Source organism: Papio anubis, chromosome 17, assembly GCF_008728515.1.
Source record: "Papio anubis isolate 15944 chromosome 17, Panubis1.0, whole genome shotgun sequence".
Taxonomy (NCBI): domain Eukaryota; kingdom Metazoa; phylum Chordata; class Mammalia; order Primates; family Cercopithecidae; genus Papio; species Papio anubis.
Window position 1 is genome coordinate 1416762 of NC_044992.1, and position 21020 is coordinate 1437781.

At 49.6% G+C, this 21020-nt stretch overlaps 1 protein-coding gene across 1 annotated transcript in view; it reads right to left on the reverse strand.

Moving 5' to 3' along the window:
- The window catches only part of PRPF8 (pre-mRNA processing factor 8), a 36083-nt gene extending 15871 nt beyond the window's left edge, over positions 1-20212 (reverse strand). Inside the window, exons 1-24 of the mRNA XM_031657244.1 lie at positions 20089-20212; positions 19779-19889; positions 18529-18697; positions 17417-17581; positions 17111-17329; positions 16770-16982; positions 16233-16358; positions 16030-16135; positions 14918-15108; positions 14608-14727; positions 14335-14524; positions 14069-14188; positions 13825-13959; positions 12545-12674; positions 11955-12151; positions 11491-11697; positions 11193-11356; positions 10915-11041; positions 10612-10804; positions 10153-10340; positions 9445-9683; positions 9063-9209; positions 8673-8883; positions 8360-8476 (exon numbers count right to left, since the gene is read on the reverse strand). Of these exons, the coding sequence (XP_031513104.1) occupies positions 8360-8476; positions 8673-8883; positions 9063-9209; positions 9445-9683; positions 10153-10340; positions 10612-10804; positions 10915-11041; positions 11193-11356; positions 11491-11697; positions 11955-12151; positions 12545-12674; positions 13825-13959; positions 14069-14188; positions 14335-14524; positions 14608-14727; positions 14918-15108; positions 16030-16135; positions 16233-16358; positions 16770-16982; positions 17111-17329; positions 17417-17581; positions 18529-18697; positions 19779-19878 (3774 nt within the window). The 5' untranslated portion in view covers positions 19879-19889; positions 20089-20212. The remainder of the gene's footprint in view (positions 1-8359; positions 8477-8672; positions 8884-9062; positions 9210-9444; positions 9684-10152; positions 10341-10611; positions 10805-10914; positions 11042-11192; positions 11357-11490; positions 11698-11954; positions 12152-12544; positions 12675-13824; positions 13960-14068; positions 14189-14334; positions 14525-14607; positions 14728-14917; positions 15109-16029; positions 16136-16232; positions 16359-16769; positions 16983-17110; positions 17330-17416; positions 17582-18528; positions 18698-19778; positions 19890-20088) is intronic.
- Positions 20213-21020: the final 808 nt, after the last annotated feature.

Consider the following 21020-nt stretch of genomic DNA (forward strand, 5'->3'; position numbering starts at 1 on the left):
CAGCACTTTGGGAGGCCGAGATGGGCGGATCATAAGGTGAGGAGTTCAAGACCAGCCTGACCAACATGGTGAAACCCCATCTCTACTAAAAACACAAAAATTAGCCAGGCATGGTGGCAGGCACCTGTAATCTCAGCTACTCAGGAGGCTGAGGCAGGATTTTTACTTAAACCCGGGAGGCGGAGGTTGCAGTGAGCAGAAATTGTGCCACTACACTCCAGCCCGGGCGACAGAGCAAGACTCCATCTCAAAGAAAAAGGAGGGCCAGGGGCCAGGATGGGCTAGATATTGGAGTAAAGGCAAGTGGACAATTCCCATTAGGTTTAGTAAATTCCCTGACTGCACTTGGAATTGCTATGTGTATAACGGAACACAGTACTTCTGTTGTAGTTAACAGTCCTCTATCCCAGAACGGAAGGAAGCATAAATTCCTGAGAAGTCCAGTGTTCCTTTACTAAATAGCAGAAATTCCTGGGGGATAAGAGGCAGGAAGGAAAATAATATTTACTCAGGTCTACATGTACTAGGTACCATGGTAAGAAATTTATATACATTATACCTCTTAAGTCTTCATAAAAAAACAAGTTATAGAACTTGCCCATGACACCGCCTCCTGCCTCTTTTTTTTTTGAGATGGAGTCTCACTTTGTCACTCAGGCTGGAGTGCAGTGGCACGATCTCAGCTCACTACAACCTCCACCTCCGGGGTTCTAGTTATTCTCCTGCCTCAGCCTCCCGAGTAGCTGGGATCACAGGCACATGCCACCACGCCCAGCTAATTTTTGTATTTTTAGTAGAGATGGGGTTTCACCATATTGGTCAGGCTCGTCTTGAATTCCTGACCTCGTGATCCGCCTGCCTCGGCCTCCCAAAGTACTGGGATTATAGGCGTGAGCCACCGTGCATAGCCAATATAGCTTTTTAAACATATTTTTAAAATCTATCTTAATTTATATTATTTATTTATTTATTTATTTATTTTTTGAGAGACAGTCTCTCTCTGTTGCCCAGGCGGGAGTGCAGTGGCATGTTCTCGGCTCACTGCAATCTCTGTCTCCCGGGTTCAAGCAATTCTTCTGCCTCAGCCTCTCAAGTGGCTGGGACTACAGGTGCACACCACTACACCATGCTAATTTTTGTATTTTTAGTAGAGACGATTCTTCACCATATATTGGCTTGTGGCTGGTCTCAACTCCCTGACTCCTTGATCCACTCCACCTTGGCCTCCCAAAGTGCTGGGATTACAGACGGAGCCACCACCGGGCCAGCCCATTTATTTATTTTAAATATAAATAGGATCTTGCTATGTTGCCTAAGCTGGTCTCGAATTCCTGAGCTCAAGCAGTCCTCCCACCTCGGCCTCCAAAAGTGCTGGGATTGCAGGCATAAGCCACCGTGCCCAGCGGATTGGTGACGACAGGAGGATCCATTAATATTTCCGATGATGATTTCTTATCGAGTGGTCTATTATTCTCTGATAATTTTATAGTTCTTATGGTAATTTTGTCTCAAGATCCTAATCTAGGCATTATATTAGTGAACTTTATTCTTGATTTTAGAGTTTAGTATTTAATCTATTTTCCTTTTAGTTTCTTTACTCTTTCTCTCTTTACTCTTCTTCGTGATTCTTTTACTCTCTTTATTTTTACTCTTTCTTTACTCTTCTCGATTTCCTTTTTACCTTTTCTTTACTCTTTCTCGATTTCTTTTTACCTTTTTCTTTATCTTTCTCGATTTTTATTTTTCATTCTCTTTCTCATGATTTGCAAGCGATTTTGACGCGATTTTGATGATTTTGATTTTGACGTGATTTGATGCCGATGCAGATTTGATGATTGATGGATGCCGGATGCCGCCGATGCGCCGATTGATGCTGATTTTGACGCGGATTTGCCGATGATTTGACGCTGCCGATTTCTCGTGATTGATTTGCCGGATTTCGATTTTCTGACTCTCTCACCCTCCTCCCCTCCCTCACCCTCTCACCCTCCTCCACTCCTCACCCTCACCCTCTCAGCACTCCTCCACTCCTCAGCCTCTAACTCCTTATATAGTTCCCTGATCCCTACAATTCTTTCCAGGCCAATGGCCTTTTCTGCTCTCTCTTCTCTCCCCTATTCCAGGATCCCAGTGGGGTCCAGCACTCTTTTTTTTTTTGAGATGGAGTCTCGCTCTGTCGCCCAGGCTGGAGTACAGTGGCGTGATCTCAGTTCACTGCAAGCTCTGCTTCCCGGGATCACGCCATTCTCCTGCCTCAGCCTCCCAGGTGCCCGCCACCACACCCGGGTAATTTTTTGTATTTTTAGTAGAGAGAGAGTTTCACCACGTTAGCCAGGACGGTCTCGATCTCCTGACCTTGTGATCCACCCGCCTCGGCCTCCCAAACTGCTGGGATTCCAGGCGTGAGCCACCACGCCCAGCTGGGTCCTGCACTCTTGATTCCCTTGCACCCAATCCCTTACCACTCCACAACTGTCTTCTAACAAAACTCTATTCGTTAATCACCAGTATAATCTATCCACCTTCTCCATCCCTGTCACTGCGTAACTAAGTGATTCTGGGAAAAACAAATGCTCACTTAGCGCTGTCTGCCCAAAACCCACCTGAGCTCTCAACACGCCTTCTAGTCTCTCTCAGTTTCTTCAGCAATCATCATACCCTAACACCATCAAATTCACGACACACAACTCTCCCCTCACTCCAGCCCAACTCAAGCTGAAAAACTCAAAATCCTGTTACAGCTTCCCACTAACCTCATCTATATCCAGACCTCTTTCCTGTTAGGTTCAGAGGATTTGTCTTCTGCTTGCTCTTCATTCTATCCCTAGTGAGACCCTCTGCACCTCTGCGCATCAATTACCTACTTTTCTTTTTTTTTTCCTCGAGACGGAGTCTTGCTCTGTTGCCGAGGCTGGAGTGCAGTGGTATGATCTTGGCTCACTGTAACCTCCACCTCTCAGGTTCAAGCGATTCTCCTGCCTCAGCCTCCCACGTAGCTGAGATTACAGGCACCCGCCACCACGCCCAGCTAATTTTTTTATTTTTAGTAGAGATGGGGTTTCACCATATTGGCCAGGCTGGTCTTGAACTCCTTACTTGGTGATCCGCCCACCTCGGCCTTCCAAAGTGCTGGGATTACAGGTGGGAGCCACTGCGTCCGGCCAGTTACCACACTTTTCTATTGTACACTGAACTGCTACTGGGCTCCTTAATTAAAACATACTCAGGTCTGGCCGGGCGCGGTGGCTCAAGCCTGTAATCCCAGCACTTTGGGAGGCCGAGGCGGGTGGATCACAAGGTCAGGAGATCGAGACTATCCTGGCTAACATGGTGAAACCCCGTCTCTACTAAAAATACAAAAAACTAGCCGGGCGCGGTAGCGGGCGCCTGTAGTCCCAGCTACTTGGGAGGCTGAGGCGGGAGAATGGCGTGAACCCGGGGGGCGGAGCTTGCAGTGAGCCGAGATCGCGCCACTGCACTCCAGCCTGGGAGACACAGTGAGACTCCGTCTCAAAAAAAAAAAAACAAAAAAACAAAAAACAAAAAACATACTCAGGTCACTGCCATTCAAACACCTGCATTGACTTACAGCTCCCGCTAGGGGGCATCTGATGTCCTTCCTTCTCTTCAACTGGCAAACAGACTGTCCTTGCTGTCTCCACTCACTCACTTTCCATGAAGCCTCACCCACTGCCATCTGGCTTCCATCCCTACTATTTCTGTAACAGCTCCTGCTAAGGTCACCAATGACGTCCTAACTGCCAAATCCAATGGCTACTTTTCAGTCCTTATCTAACCCAATGCTCTTAGGCAACTGACACTGCTAAGCATCCACCCCACTTCTGGACACATGTTCCTGAAGGCCTTGGTTCCAAGACCCAGCGCTCTCCCACAGGTTCTGGCCACACTTAATCTCGGTATTCCCCACAGTTCCAAATCTGTCCCTCTCCTCTTCTCACTCTACACTGTCCCTGGGTGATGTCACTCATTCTTGAGCTTTCAACCTTTTGCTGATAGACTCCTAAATCTACATCTTTGATCCAGACCTATTCTCCATGCTTCTTCAGATTGCTACTCACCTCGGAACCCCTAAGTTATCCCTGACTGCTCTTCCCTTTCTAGTTTCATTTCTCTCTGGAATGTCAAACTCATACTTTTTAAATCAAATCTCACAGATCATCAATTAAAGAGGCACCACTAAGGGAGCAGGGGGAATCTACACATACGTGTATACATGTACTTAAATACGTATCTTGGAACTGAAGAAATATGGTATAAACAAACGCCTGCTGGACACCTCCATCTGAATGTTCTCAGAACTTCCAACTTTATATATCCTCAACTAGATTTTTCTATCTTCCATCCTAAACCTGCTCTTGTTCATGTAGTCTTCCAGTTGGTGGCACTAACATCCACCTAGTCACCCATGCCAACATCTGCACATCATTTTTGACTTTTCTTTCAGCATCCCATGACTACAAAGTTCTGCTGATTTTACCTGCTAACTTCTTATCAAACCTGTTCCCCTCTTCCTACCTCTACTTTCACTGCTCTCATCATTTTTACTGATTTATATATTTTTCTGGAGACAGAGTCTCACCCCATTGTCAGGCTGGAGTGCAGTGGTAGGATCTCAGCTCACTGCAACCTCTGTCTCCTGGGTTCAAGCAACTCTCCTGCCTCAGCCTCCTGTGTAGCTGGGATTACAGGCACGCGCCACAACGCCCGGCTAATTTTCTTTTTTTTTTTTTTTGAGACGGAGTCTCGCTCTGTCGCCCAGGCTGGAGTGCAGTGGCCGGATCTCAGCTCACTGCAAGCTCTGCCTCCCGGGTTCACGCCATTCTCCGGCCTCAGCCTCCCGAGTAGCTGGGACTAAAGGCGCCCGCCACCTCGCCCGGCTAGTTTTTTGTATTTCTTAATAGAGACGGGGTTTCACCATGTTAGCCAGGATGGTCTCGATCTCCTGACCTCGTGATCCGCCCGTCTCGGCCTCCCAAAGTGCTGGGATTACAGGCTTGAGCCACCGCGCCCGGCCTGCCTAATTTTCATATTTTAAGTAGAGACGGGGTTTCCCCATGTTGGTCAGGCTGGTCTCAAACTCCTGACCTCAGGTGATCCAACCGCCTGGGCCTCCCAAAGTGCTGGGATTACAGGCGTGAGCCCCTGCAACCGGCCTGCTCTCATCTTTTTTATTTTTTTGAGACGGAGTCTTGCTGTGTCACCTAGGCTGGAGTGCAGTGGCGTGATCTCGGCTCACTGTAAGCTCCGCCTCCCGGGTTCACACCATTCTCCTGCCTCAGCCTCCTGAGGAGCTGGGACTATAGGTGCCCGCCACCACGCCCAGCTAATTTTTCGTATTTTTTAGTAGAGACGGGGTTTCACCGTGTTAGCCAGGATGGTCTCAATCTCCTGACCTCAGGTGATCCGCCCAACTCGGCCTCCCAAAGTGCCGGGATTACAGGCACGACCATGGCGCCCGGCCGCTCTCATCATTTTTATCTGGACTTCTTCAGTGGTCCCCAAACCTGGTCACTCATCCTATCCTTTCAGGTCCATCTTTCTCACAGCTGCAAGAGTGAATCATCTAACACAGAAATCGGACAAAGTCTACATCTGTAATGTGGGAAGTTAAAAAAAAAAAAGGAAAACAAATCTGACAAAGTCACTCTGTGTTTAAGACCCTTACATAATTCTTCCTAAGGTGTGCAATGCCCTCTATGATATGGCTCTCCACTATTTATCCAGCCTCATCTCTTAACATTCCCAATTCCACAGTTTACTCCAACAAACCTTGAACTTTCCATAGTCCCATGTACACCAAGCTAGTTACATCGCCACACTTCTGGCTAAAGGAACGCCCTCCCTCACCTGCCTCATCACGTGCTACTTCTTTCAGGAATCCTTTCCTCCTCCACTTCCAAGCTGGGCTAGAGCAATCATTAACTCTGGTGCTCTCGCAGATTCCCAGACACAGGTTAATCTAAAACCCAAATGCTCAAAAAGCTGAAACTTTTTGAGTCCCAACATTCTGAGCACCAACATGATGCTCAAGGAAAATGCTCATTGGTGCATTTCAGATTTTGGATTAGGGATGCTGAACCTGTAAGTATAATGAAAATATTTCGAGGCTGGGCACGGCGGCTCACACCTATAAGCCAGCACTATGAGAGGCTAAGGCAGGAGGACTGCTTGAACCCAAGGAGTTTGAGACCAGCCTGGACAAGAGAGTGAGATCCCAGCTCTACAAAAACTTTAAAAATCAGGCCGGGCGCGGTGGCTCACGCCTGTAATCCTAGTACTTTGGGAGGCTGAGGCGGGCGGATCACAAGGTCAGCAGACAGAGACCATCCTGGCTAACAAGGTGAAACCCCATCTCTACTAAAAAAAATACAAAAAATTAGCTGGGCGTGGTGTAACGCGCCTGTAGTCCCAGCTACTCGGGAGGCTGAGGCAGGAGAATGGCGTGAACCTGGGAGGCGGAGCTTGCAGTGAGCCAAGATCGCACCACTGCACTCCAGCCTAGGTGACAGAGCAAGACTCCGTCTCAAGCGCCGGGCGCGGTGGCTCAAGCCTGTAATCCCAGCACTTTGGGAGGCGGAGATGGGCGGATCACGAGGTCAGGAGATCGAGACCATCCTGGCTAACAGGGTGAAACCCCGTCTCTACTAAAATACAAAACTAGCCGGGTGAGGTGGCGGGCGCCTGTAGTCCCAGCTACTCGGGAGGCTGAGGCAGGAGAATGGCGTGAAACCCGGAGGTGGAGCTTGCAGGAGCCGAGATCTGGCCACTGCACCAGCCCAGGCGACAGAGCCAGACCTCGGCCTCAAAAAAAGACTGGCCTCAAAAAAAAAAAAAATTTTTAAATTAGCCAGGCATGGTGGAGTATGCACCTGTGGTCCCAGATACCGGAAGCTGAGGTGTGACAATCACTTGAGCTAAATGAAAGTGAGCTATGATAGCTACCGCACTTGAAATTAAGTGTGACAGAGTGAGACCCTGTCTGTAATAATAATAATGAAAATATTTAAAAACCTGAAATCCAAACATTTCTGGTCCTAAGAATTTTGATAAAGTGAAATCAATCAGAATTTAAATAGCTCTAAAACATAATAGAACGTGATCCCTTAACAGAAGACTTACTAAAAACAGAAACATTCTTGTGCATGCAAATGCTACACATACTTGAGATGTGAACGTTCAATGCAAGAAAAAATGTTATAGTTAACAGCTACTCTAATGGAAACCAGAGGAGGTAACTTTTTTTGAGATAGAGTCTTTGCTCTGCTGCCCAGGTGGCTGGAGTGCAATGGTAAGATCTCCGGGCCACAGCAACCTCCGGGCCTCCTGGATCTGCTGACTGCCTCTGAACCTCCTATGAAGTTGATGACAGGTGTACCTGCCACCAGGTCAGGCTAATTTTTGTATTTTTTTTTTTTTGAGACGGAGTCTCAAGGCTGTCGCCGCCTTCAGGGCTGGAGTGCAGTGGCTGGATCTCAGCTCACTGTAAGCCCGGGCCTGGTTCACGCCATTCTCCTCGCCTCAGCCTCCCTGGTAGCTGGGACTACAGGCGCTGCCACCTCGCCCGGCTATTTTTTGTATTTCTTAGTAGAGACGGGGTTTCACCGTGTTAGCCAGGATGGTCTCCATCTCCTGACCTCGTGATCCGCCCATCTCGGCCTCCCAAAGTGCTGGGATTACAGGCTTGAGCCACCGCGCCCGGCCTTAATTTTTGTATTTTTAGCAGAGCTAATTTTTGTATTTTCACGTCAGCCAGGCTGGTCTCAAACTCTTGACCTCAGGTGATCCACCAGCCTCGGCCTCCCAAAGTGCTGGGATTACAGGCGTGAGCCACTGTGCCTGGCCAAGGTAACTTTTTAAATCTTGTGAAAACTTCAATATACATAGTTCGAAATTCCTCAGATTTTTCTTTCTCAATTCCAGTTGCCTTCAGCTGGGCCTCTAAAGGTAAGTGAAGGAGAAACAAACTCTGAGATGCCTACGAGAGCTGCTTTTTCACAGCTTCTCTATGCCACTGGTTAATGTAATTTAGACAAGCCCCTAAGAAAGTGCAAAAATAATGCTTTTCTGTTCAAAATAATAAATCCAACTTTTACTGTTGCCTTAATTTAGAATCATCACAACTCCGTAAGAAGGAGACTGCAGAATTCCTACAAGGAATTCTCAGAAAATAACTATAAAGTGACCTGACACTGTAAGCCGCTACTGCACAGAGCATGGAAACTGGCACACTAAGCAAAGTGGAGAAGGAAGGAGAAGCCATCAGGGGAAGTGAAAGGGATGTGAGATGAGCAGAGGACAGCAGAGGACAAGAGGGAAGCTGGGGATGACGGCCTTGTACCTTGGTGAAGGTGGTGGAGCCAGAGGCCATGAGAATTTGACGCACACGGTTGTGGAAGCGCTGCATTGACTCATCATCCACACGCAGGAAACACTGAGCTGTGCGCTCCTTAGTAACCTAAACCACAAAGTCAAGGTTACTTTGTCTGAGGAACTCCCATAGAAGCAAGAGCCAACTGTGTTCACCACTAAGCCTTTCCACCCAACAAGGCTCCGGTGACTGACAAGGACAAGGGATGCCCGTGTTCCTGGCTCCCACTCACCCAGCAAGTGCAGGCGCGCTCATGTCACTCCCAGCCCTTCCCAGGCTGTACCTCATTCTGCAGGTTCCAGACCCCGTCCTTGTGGGTGAACTCCTCATAGCTGGTGCGACACTTAGGCAGGATGCGGCACTCGAAGCCACACATGTTGAATAGCAGGTTGGGGTTGTCCTTACTGTACACAGACACGAAGCTGTTCTCCCACTGAACTGTAGTCACTGACCGTGGCAAGCGGTTCTTGATGTCCCAGAATACTGCCCGGCCTCTGACCACAGAGAACCATATGGTCACATCAGTTTCTTGGAAGGAACTTCCCTTCAAAGGCCAACTGATGATATCCTGCCACAGCCACACGTCTCCCACCCAGGACACAGCCTCAGGTATGCCCTCTCTGGGCCCTTAGCCTATGTCCTTCCAGTTCACACAGCCCCAACCTAGACTCACAAGTTAACATCATGTTTCATGAGGCGCATGCGGGCATCTCGGGGCCAGCACTTCTTGTTATTATAGCCAACGATGTTTTCATTGTTGGGGTCAGGGTGCTCTGTCAGGTAACGTTGAATCAGGTCCCGAGCTTCATCTGCTGTGAACCTACACCAGACCAAGTACACTGCTGAGGCCCCAATACACTTGAGATCTGGGACCCCACGGGTCCTCCAGCTCCACAGACGGAGACCCCACCCCATCCTACCCCCACCCTCCCCGGGCTTCATTCCATTTTAAAGCCCCAACAGCAGTTAAGTCAACTCAGCTACAATAGCTGATTTCAGAGGCAAAGCATATGCCTCAGTACCCTGCAAGGCTAGGAATCCAGGCAAGCCCTCACCTGAAAAAAATATGGATGCGATCAATGTATCTGCAGAAGAGACGGATGGGGTGGGCAGCCTCAGTGGCTATGTCCTGAAAACTGAGAAAGTCATTTGGCATCTGAGGGGGCCCAGCCATCTCACTGGCCCGGTGCAATCCCAATACAAGCAAGTCCATCACCAGGCCATAATACTGCACGATGAACGAGGCAAACTGCAGGCCTCTGATAATCCCGTATGAATTCGTATGGTTCATGTCCTAGAAAGAAAGAACGACAATTCTTAACAACCTGAGCCATGTCCCAGGATTCTCCAGGGTCAACCTCTTTTGTTCTCCCCTCGGCAAATTCTATTCCCCCGGCTCCCCTCCAAGGTGGAGTCATGCTCATCCCTCAGGCTGGAGTGCAGCGGTGCAATCTCAGCTCACTGCAGCCTCCGCCTCCCGGGTTCAAGTGATTCTCCCGCCTCAGCCTCCCGAGTAGCTGGGATTACAGGCGCCCACCACACCCAACTAATTTTTGTATTTTTTTAAGTAGAAACAGGGTTTCACCATGTTGGCCAGACTGGTCTCCAACTTCTGACCTTGTGATCCAACCGCCTCAGCCTCCCAAAGTGCTGGGATTACAGGCGTGAGCCATTGCACTCGGCCTCCCCCGCAGCAAATTTTGAGTCGGTGGGCCAGACAACCATTCCACACACAACTTCGTGCTACTGTGGCTGAGACATACCTTATAGTTGATGACGACATTGTTCTTGGCTGTCATGTAGTCAGCTATGTTGTGGTCCACGATGAGGCGCAGCAGCCTATTGAGCAGGGTCAAGTCGATCTTCTCATACATCTTCTCAAAGCGGGACTCCAGCATGACATTGCACTCGCCTTCACTTGTCTCCCACACGTCCTGCAGGTTATTGATGCCTGAGGAGTAGCAAGGCAGGTCTCCAGCAGGTTAGAAATCCTCTTTCAGGACTAGCCCCACAGTAACTATCATCACCTTCCACAACCAATCCCACTACCATTCCACGTAGTCATCCGGATTGCTTTGACTATGGGCTTTCCTCAGTTTAACTACTTCCTTTTACTACCATGCATCACGAGAGTAAACCAATCATGCTGCCCAGATGAGAATTTTGACATAGAACTAAATTCATCCCCCATTCCTCACAGGGCAATCTCAGGAAAGTTCTACCTTGGCACCACTTGTAAACAAGCAGTGGAGGTGGTTCTGTGTCAGCAGGCTTAATCCAGGGTGGGAACAGGCGGCGCTTGTCGGCTTCATACCACAGATATTGGTCCAGGTAGGCATCAGTTATCTTCTCCAGTGGCTCTACGTCGTATACTGGAACCAGGTGGCTATAGAGATCCATGAACTCAATGCCCACCTGTGGTACAAGGAGGCTGGTTCACACCAATCACCTGAGGCAACCTACCTTTGGGTCTACCGAGAATGAAAGGCAGAACCAAAAAGAAAACTTGGGAGGCTCTCACTCACCTCTTTGAAGGCTCTCTGTGTGAGGAGGTGACGCTTGATGCGGGACAGCGCCTCGTGGGGGTTATCGTAGGCCTGCTCGATCAGACCTAGCTCCTCCCTCTGAGACTGGTTCAACCGAGACTTCACACTGATAAGGCAATGGGAATGGTGAATGGGAAAACCAGGAGGAAGTAAAACCAGAAGAGACTGGGGCTACACCTTCTTTCTTTGGACTCTGAGGGTGATGCTATTCCCTGCTGTCACCTTCCCAGCAGGAATCTATCTACCCTAATACTCACCTATAAGCTTCCTTGAGCCGCTCCAAAGCCAAGATGAGCAACTTGGTGTCATGCTTATAGGAGAGTGGGGGGAATGGGATGGGTGAGAACCTGCGGCTTTCCAACCAATGCACTGTGGTGGTATATACTGCCACTGCTTCCTCCGCCGTGATGTAAGGCCCGTCCTGCAAGGTGGACATGAAATTAGCCTCCCGCTATAGCCCGATCCCCCCAGAACAAGGTTCAGTCACAACTCTGCAGTCCTCCCTCATGCCCACTCCCCGACCACTGACAGCCAGCCCAGCCTACTCTGCCCAACCTTTAGGTAGTTGTGCTGCCGCTCCTGTTCTGCCTTCAGATACAGCCGGGTGAGGCGGCCCAGGTTCTTTTTACACACAGTCTTGTCCACAGTGGCCCCTCGGCGGATCCGTTCTCGGTTGTAGTGGGCAGTGTTGGTCCACCAGTCAGCCTTGGCCTTCACATATCGAAGGATCATATTCTCTATGGGCGTTGGCAGTCCAGGGACCTAAAAGTCCAAAGAGCACAATCAAGCCGGGATAAAGCAGGTGCTGTGGTGCACACCTGTAGTCCCGGCTACTCAGGAGGCTGAGGAGGACTGCTCGAGCTCAGGAGCTTGAGGCCAGCCTAAGCAACACAGCAAGCACCTCTCTAAAAGAGAAAAGAAAAGAGATGGGAGCCAGATAGGCCCCTCATGAGTCCCAAAGTGGTGATCCTAACCTAAAGACGATGTTTACCCCTCCAAGGAAATGGAGAGACACCCACCTTCCAGGGAATGTTGGCTTTCCAGCAGCGCCAGGCTTCACTGAGGTGCTGCAGGATTGTCCGGGCCTTGTTCTGTTTGATCCCCTCAGGCATCATGTCCAGAATATCATGCATCACAGCTGCCCGCAGCTCAAGGTCGAAATGTGACTCCACTCGCTGTTTTGTTACTGTCTTTGCCACCCCCTTTGAGTGTCGACCTAGAAGTAGAGTATCCCAAGGGGATTACAAGCATGATTCCTTATTTTCAGTAAGGGTCTCTACCTTCATGCCCCTCACCCATTATGGTCACAATAAAATTAGGTATTAACAAAGCGTCCATGTGCCCAGCATATGCAAAAAGATGAGCTACCTTAAACATTCACAACTACGCTTCTGAAGAATGTCCACTCCTGCAAGTGCATGATTGCCTCTCGAGGCCCCAGAAGGAAGCCCAAGAAATAGAAAACTAGGTCAGACTCATTTTGAGAACTGAACCTAAAGGCAATCCAGTAGGAAGGGGTGCTCATACAAGAGCAGGGAACAGACTCAAACAATGAGAGGTAGCTTTGAAGCAGTAACAGGAGAAGTTGGACACAGAGAAAACCACTCACCTTCAAACTGCCGGGCCAGGAGGTTGCCCAGCCATCGCTCCAACAAAGGGGTAATGCCACGCATGAAAAACAGCCAGACTCGCCAACCGGCAGCCCAGAAGCCACAGCCAGGACCCTTCCCTACAGGGCCCTATAATCCCAAGCAGAAGTTAAGAACACAAGTTAGCAATGCATTTAAACAGCAACAGAAACCTGAGCAGAGGTGGGGCATATATGTATAATATACATAGAGATAAATATATGGATGGCAGTAGAGGAGTAAAAAGAAAAAAACAACTCTGGGTCCTCAACATCTAAACAACATCTAAAACAAAAGGGTAAATGAGAAACCTTAAGGCAAAAACCAGGAACTAAGATTGCCCATGTGAATTTAAACGGGCAGTAAGGATACACTCATAGCTGGTCTCCAAATAGGTCCCTGGAAAGAGCCCTGTCTACATGTATAAATGAAAAAAGATGTGAGAAAGTAAGTCCAGTGAGGCTGGGTACAGTGGCTCATGCTGGTAATCCCAGCACTTTGGGAGACCAAGGAGGGTGGATCACCTGAGGTCAAGAGTTCAAGACCAGCCTGGCTAACATAGTGAAACCCCACCTCTACTAAAAATTCAAAAATTAGCCAAGCATGGTGGTGCACGCCCGTAGTCCCAGCTACTCGGGAGGCTGAAGCAGGAGAATCGCTTGAACCGGGAGGCGGAGATTGTGGTGAGCCGAGATCGTGCCATTGCATTCTCCCGGGGCAACAGAGCAAGACAGTCTCAAAAAAAAAAAATAGATTAAAAATTAAAAAAAAAAAAAAAGGGCCGGGCGCGGTGGCTCAAGCCTGTAATCCCAGCACTTTGGGAGGCCGAGACGGGCGGATCACGAGGTCAGGAGATCGAGACCATCCTGGCTGACACGGTGAAACCCCGTCTCTACTAAAAAATACGAAAACTTAGCCGGGAGAGGTGGCGGGCGCCTGTAGTCCCAGCTACTCGGGAGGCTGAGGCAGGAGAATGGCGTAAACCCGGGAGGTGGAGCTTGCAGTGAGCTGAGATCCGGCCACTGCACTCCAGCCTGGGAGACAGAGCGAGACTCCGTCTCAAAAAAAAAAAAAAAAAAAAGCTAGATTAGGTGGCGGGCACCTGTAATCCCAGCTGCTCGGGAGGCTGAGGCAGGAGAATTGCTTGAACCCACGAGGCAGAGGCTGCAGTGAGCTGAGATCGTGCCATTGCACTCCAGCCTGAGCGACAAGAGTAAGACTCTGTCTCAAAGAAAGTCAGTCAGTAGAATCAGGGTCTCACCGTGTTGAAACGATAATAGATGAGATGCTTCAGGTCCTTGCACATGCGAATCTGTCTCATCAGCTTGTATTTGTATCGATACATGCCCGTCAACTGCCCAACATGGGCAAATATATACTGCAATCCATCCGCCAGCTGCAAGACAATTGCCCTGTCAGACCTGGAGCTTAAACCAGCTCCACGGTCGGCACAGGCTTCCTCCAGCCTCCTCCCCCAGGCAGGGGTTGGGAATACCTAACCTCACCTGGAAGGCATCCACATTGCCCAGCCGATACTGCACGTGACTATCCACCACCAGCTTAGTCAAACGCAGAACTTCCCGACACAGGTGGAAAGCATTCCCAAAACGCGATTTCTTTCTTTCCTGGAGAAGATGCAAAAAAAAAAAACAAAAACAGAAAGAACACGAATGAGCAACGGACCCAACTGGATGTATGCCTTTGTCAGCAGCCAGAGGAAAACCAGCTGTCCGCCCTGACACCCCGGAGGCCCTCGGGACCAGTGCAGCACCTTGGTGGTGAGCGTTTTCACGGGCTTGAGGTTGAAGTTGTAGTCCAGGTGCAGGTAGTTGAGGTTTTTGCGGTGAATGAGGAGGTTGAGCATGTTATAGCCCTGGCGGCAAACCTGGAGCCCAACCTCCACCCAGTCCAGCTTTGTGGACTGAAAGAATTTGGTGGCTTTGAAGGAGCGGAACAGATACCTGAGGTGGGAACACGGAGAGTGAGAGTCAGCCTACTGATATCTCTGGAACCAAAGTCTGCACAGGGCCCCGGGGCGCCTCACCTCTTCTTCTGAGCCTTCGGAGGCCGGTGCTTCAGGGCATTCAGCACGTAGTACTTAAGCAGCTTCTGGTAGGAGACCCTCACTTTCACAGGCTGCCCGGCAGGACAGTGCTCCCGATACCTGGGAAAATAAGCCCACCAGAGTTCAGCCATCGCTTCTTCCAGCCACTCTGCTAAAGAATGCAAGCCTTGGGTTGTCTGCCACTTTTATGAAAACAAGAATTTTTAAGAAAGGCTACACGCCCACCTAGTTGGAGTCTTTTCTCCTATATATCCACTATTGTTCCCCCTGCCCCAGGGAGAAACCTTACCAGTTCTTGACAAGCGGTATGTCCAGGGCCCGACGGGTGCGACCAGAGCGTAGGTTGAAGGGCCGTGGGGCCCAGAGCAGGGCAATGCCATTGGCTGTATTGTCTGTGTAGAGGGGTGTGTCCTTCAGGAAGGGCTCCACAAACTCCGGGAGCTCAAATTCCTCATCATCATCCGGCAATGGTTCCTGGCTCTGAAAAAGGAATCCCTCTAAGGGTTTAGTTCCTGCTGAACTAGGCACAGACTTAAGAGGGAAATTATCTGGGGCCAAGCACAAAGCCTGTATCTGCCATGGAAACTGGGCTGTCTCTGACAGAAGCAGCCCTGAAGTGCCAGCGCAAAGGAAACCAAGGGAGCAAAGAACAAGACAGGGCCACCAGGAAAGCAGGTGTCACTTCTCACACCTCAACTGGCTCACCAACAGAAAGCCTCCCATCAGAGCCCCAATACCACAGCAGCCAACACTGCAATCACCTCCCACCCAAGCTCCCAACACTGGGCTTGGACACAACGGAACACAAATAAACATGGAAAACATTATGGTGAGCTTAGGAAGCCAGTCACTGAAGACTACATAGTGTATGATTCTGTTTCATTCTATCATATGAAACGTGTAGAATAGGCGAATCTACAGACAGAAAGTAGATTAGTGGCTGCGTAAGAAAGTTGGGGAGAAATGGATAGTAACTGCTAAGGGTTTCTTTCTCAAGTAATGAAAATATTCTCAAATTGCATGTCATGACAGTTGGGACAACTCTAATAAGCTAAAAACCACCAAATTACACACTTTAAATGGGTAACTTGTATGGTATGTTAACTACATCTCAATATAAAGACTGAAACAAACAAAGATAATAGAAACAGACCAGGACAGATTATCTAGAGCACCCAACAGGAGAACCATAAAGTCCAGAAAGATAATCACAGAAACCAGGATTAACCAACGACGTGTTTTAAGGCAAATGCTAAATTCTCAAATTCGCTTATAGCTCAAGGGGATACTTAGCAAGACGGAAAACACGTCTCCCTCCACTTGAGCGTTCAGTAACGTTTCAGCCAACCTCAGGCATTTCTCCTAGAACTGCTGAGGGAAAGTGTCCCTTCCCTTCCTCACCTTGACCGAGTGCCTGTGGGAGATTGGGTTGATCAAAGGGTCAAAGTAGAAAGCTGGCAAATCAGGATCCTCAGTTTTGATGAATACAACGTTGGGAGTGTGGTACCTAAAACGAAAGGAAGAGTCAGCCGAAGTATTCCTGCCCTGGCCCAACCTAAACACCAGCCTTCTCCTTTCCAACTGTTGTGTTCCAGGTCTCTTACCAGGTGAGGTGGACATGGTGTGGAAGATTGTTGTACAGGTAAGGAAAAGCAATCTTGTATTCAGTGCGGATAGGCTGCCGGATGATAATCTTGTTAATGTCATTGAATTCATTCCAGTCTTCATCCCTAGGGCACAATACCAAGAATAAGCAGACTTTTTTTTTTTGAGACAGGGTCTCTATCACCCAAGCTGGAATGCAATGGCATGATCATGGTTCACTGCAGCTGTGACCTCCTCGGCTCAGACAATCCTCCCACAGCTCAGCCTCCCAAGTAACTGAGACTACAGGAAGCTGCGAGTGCCACAACGCCCAGCAAAATTTTGGTAAAGATAGGGTTCTGCCATGTCGCCCAGGCTGGGCTCAAACTTTTGGGCTCAAGCAATCCTCCTGCCTCAGCTTCCCAATGTGCTGGGATTATAGAGTGAGCCACTGCACCTGGCGTAGACTAATTTGGAAGTTATATCAGGAAGTCAAGGATCAAGATTACATTTTATCCAGCTCAAAACGTCTAAAATTCCTAATCTCTCCAACTCACTGCAGGTTGATGTCTCGAACAAGAGGTTCAAATTTGGGGCCTCCAGGAATGGCCATATTGAGTGCCTTGGATGTAAAGAAGGCCTTCAAATCAAACAGGTAGAAGTAGTTGTCATCCACCAAGTCTGTCAGGAGCTGATTAGCCAGGCGGTAGAGAGTCGACATCATAGGTAGTGTGAACTGCCAGCGCTGGTAAGTGGAGCCATTTACATACCTAGGGTAGAAAATGAAAGGCCCACCTCAAGTAAGCAGCTAGACAAACCATACCACCTACTGATCTCCCAGGACTCCCTCTGGGTTTCTGGAACCCTCCCAGGAGTAGCATCTCCATCTATCACTCACTTCCTGCTGTCCCTCAATGGCTGGTGGTCATAGAACCAGTCCAACACAGGGGCGTCCTCCTCAGGGTCCAGCTCTAGCTGAATGGCCTCCAGTGGCTCAACATCTAGGATGTTGTCAGCATAGTCCAAGGGTGGCTCCTCATCATCAAAAGGGGGAAAACGCATCCTCTTGAAATGCCTCCTATCTCTTTTTTCTCGGCGCATCATAATCCACATTGACCTAGAAGGCAAGAACATCACACAACCATTTCTACCCACTGCCCCCAACCACCACCACCACTGCCTACCATATTTCAGCCTTTCTCACCCCCACTGGGAGATGTAGACAGGTTCAATAACCCAGGGAATCTCATTGACGAAGGAAATGGCTCCAGTGATGTGGTACAGCACAGGCACATCCCGAATCTGCTCCCAAGGCATAGGCATGTTCTCCAGGAGTTTGAGGACTGCGTGGGGCATGTACTTTAGGGCACTGGCACATTAGAAAAAGAGAAGGCTATTAGAAATGACGAGGTGTTCTGCTACCTGTCCCATGCAGAGAAGCCACACGTTCATGTTCCACAGTAAATCCTACCTTACAGTCCAAACTCCTAGACTTAGCCCATAGGCCCTTCCTAACCAGAAACCCTGCCTCTCCCTCTCCAACTTCATCTTGCAGCACTCTTCTTAAATGTCATAGTCCCACAATGCTGGTATCAGCTCCTCTAAATCAACAGCTGTCCCTCTGGAGACAGCTTTGCGGCTGTCTCACATCCTATTCCCTCAGTATCTTCTCATAAATCATAATAAAGTATTCACCATACTTCACTATCACCAGTTGTCTGATGTCTGTCATGCCACTAGACTGCACACTGCAGAAAGGCGGAGATTGTTACCCTCTGCTCGCTACTATATCCCTAGCAGCCAGCACAGTTCTCAAACTACTTTTTGAAATAAACAAAACTTCCAGTTCATTACACGGCAAACATTTTTGTGTCCAAATAGAACAGGAATCTGCTAAGACATCTGTACCTGTACCCACCCAGTTTACAGCCACAGAAAAACAGCAGTAGGGATACCTCTGAAATTAAACACCCTAAACACAGAATTCAGGTCCCTGAGGAGTGACAGGCTGCCACTATGCATAGTATCCCACTCTGGGCTTCAGCCAGCTCAACGACAGGGACATCTTATAATAGCATCAACAGGACAAATTAAAGTCCCAGTCCCAGATCAGGAACAGAAGAGAAACAGACTGCATAAGTGGAAGATGTAGAAATTATCAGAGACTCCTACTGGTTTTCTCCTTTCTCTTACATCCACCAAGATGAGCTGTCAAAGCAGCGTCCTGTTCCAAAATGACAGAGCATCTATCCAAGACTGTGGGACAGGGAAAAAAGGGCCAAATTCCAAATGAAATTATTTCAGGATGTTCCTTACCCCAAGTAAACCCTTTTGTCATGGCGGAACTTTCTGTTGGTCATGTCTCCATGGTCTCGAATGATCTTCCTGACATGTTCCGGGGGCATGTCTTCCTTCTGGGCATCCACAAACCCAAACTTCCGCTTTTCTGCATAGCGCTTCGCCTGCAATTGCTGCCATTTTCGGGCTACAAAGGCACCTCAGTTTAAAGGCCTGCACACCCTCAGCCTAATCCTCTTCACCTCTTGCCCTAGGGTAAGCTCCTGTCAGTGAGTGTGACAGAGGAGCAGGCATCCAGCAGCAAGAAGCACTCCTTGCCAATTCCCTTACCACTTTACTATATTTTTTCCTTCATCACATTTATTACTATCTGAGTTTTTTTTTTTTTTTTTTTTTTTTTTTTTTTTTGAGACGTTGTTTCGCTCTGTTACCCAGGTTGGAGGGCAATGGAGTGATCTCGGCTCACTACAACCTCTGCCTCCCGGGTTCAAGACATTCTCCTGCCTCAGCCTCCCCAGTAGTGGGATTATAGACACGCGCCACCACACACGACTAATTTTTGTATTTTTAGTAGAGATGGGGTTTCACAGGCCGGGCGCGGTGGCTCACGCCCGTAATCCCACCACTTTGGGAGGCCAAGGCGCGGATCATTGGCAGTCAGAGATCGAGACCATGCAGGAAACCCCGTCTCTACTAAAAATACAAAAAATTAGCCGGGCGCGGTGGCAGGTGCCTGTAGTCCCAGCTACTTGGGAGGTCAGCTGGAGCAGGAGAATGGCAGGAACCCGGGAGGCGGAGCTTGCAGGGAGCCGAGACCGCGCCACTGCACTCCAGCCAGGGGACAGAGCAAGACTCCGTCTCAAAAAAAAAAAAAAAAAAAAAAAAAAAAAGAGATGGTTGGCCAGGGCTGGTCTCGAACTCCTGACCTCAGGTGATCCGCCCGCCTGGGTCTCCCAAAGTGCTGGGATCACAGGTGTGAGCCACTGCGCCCGGCCTGACGTTTTTATTACAGATACTCAAGGTTTTGTTACTGTCTATCTCTCCCGCTGTAATTTAAACCCCGTTAAGGACAGGAATTTTGTCTCCATCACTACTGGATCAGCGCTTGCAGATAACACGCGCTTAAAATGACTTGATAAAAAGTTAAATGGGGCTAACAAGGGATTTGTTACCTCGGGAGCTGCCCAAACGGGGAGGGTCCCCAGCCACCTGCGCGCGCGAACACCCGCCCCGCCTCCGGCCCGCGCGCCGCTCCACACTCGACTCACCTTTCTCCTGCAGCTTCTCCTCCGACATGTAGTCCGGTAGCGGGGCTAGAGGGCCGGGCACCGGGTTACCCGGCCCTCGGTAAGGAAATACTCCGGCCATACCCGGAGAATCTGGACAGCGGCGGGACAGAAAAATTCACTAACCACAGGCCCGGGCCCACAAGAAGCGCAGCAGAAAGGCGTCCGGTGACCCCGGCCTGCAATCCCGCCACACTGAGTGCATCCAACCCCGCGCGGCCTAACCCCTTCGGCCACTCAGCCCGACCCGACCACGCCTCCCGCAGCCCGGCCTTAAACGCCTGCCACGCACCCCACAACCCCTCACACAGGAGGCCGCTTTCGCCGCAGCGCAATGGCGGCCAGTATGCGTCCGCTCCGCGTTCCCAGCGCCGGAAAGTGCGCAACCCGACTTCAGCAGTTGATCCAATCGGCGCCGAGGTACTCAAATGGATTGGTAAGGTGGCCAATTAGAGTGGCACACTGCGCCGAGGAGGCGGGCCCACAAGCGGAAAGGCTTTGAATACAAGGGGGTGTGGTCGGGGAAGCCCCGCCTCCCACGTTTCCGAGGCTGTTCCTGGGGCCCCCGACAGACCTCAGCGTGTGATAGGCTCCCGGCGTCGCCCTGCGAGAGACCGAAGTCTGGAAGCTTTTAATAAATTTGCCAAGATTGCGCATTGTACGATGTCTGTTGTCATCAATGTATACGTGCAATGCAGTACTAGCTCCAGGACGGTCATTTGTTCATGCATTCATTCATTTAACCATCCTTTATTGAGTGCCCACTGTCTACCGAGGACGAGGGATAAAGCAGGAAAAAAGACAACCAGTAGGGTTCACAGGGGAGCAGAAAGAATCAAGCCCATGGCGGGGGGCGGTAGCTCACGCCTGGAATCGCAGCCCTTTGGGAGGTCGAGGCGGCGGATCGCTTAAGGCCAGGAGTCCAAGGCCAGCCTGGCCAACATGGTGAAACCGCGTCTCTACTAAAAATACAAAAATTAGCTGGGCGTGGTGGCATGCACCTGTAGTTCCAGCTACTCGGGAGGCTGAGACAGGAGAATCGCTTGAACCCGGGAGGCGGAGGTTGCAGTGAGCCGAGATCGCGCCACTGAACTCCAGCCTGGGTTACAGAGCGAGACTCCGTCTCGGAAAAAACAAACAAACAAAAAAAGTCTGAAATTCCTACCAAGTTTATTGGGGAGGATGCAGAGGAATTGTAACCCATACAGCCCCTCAATCTAGTTG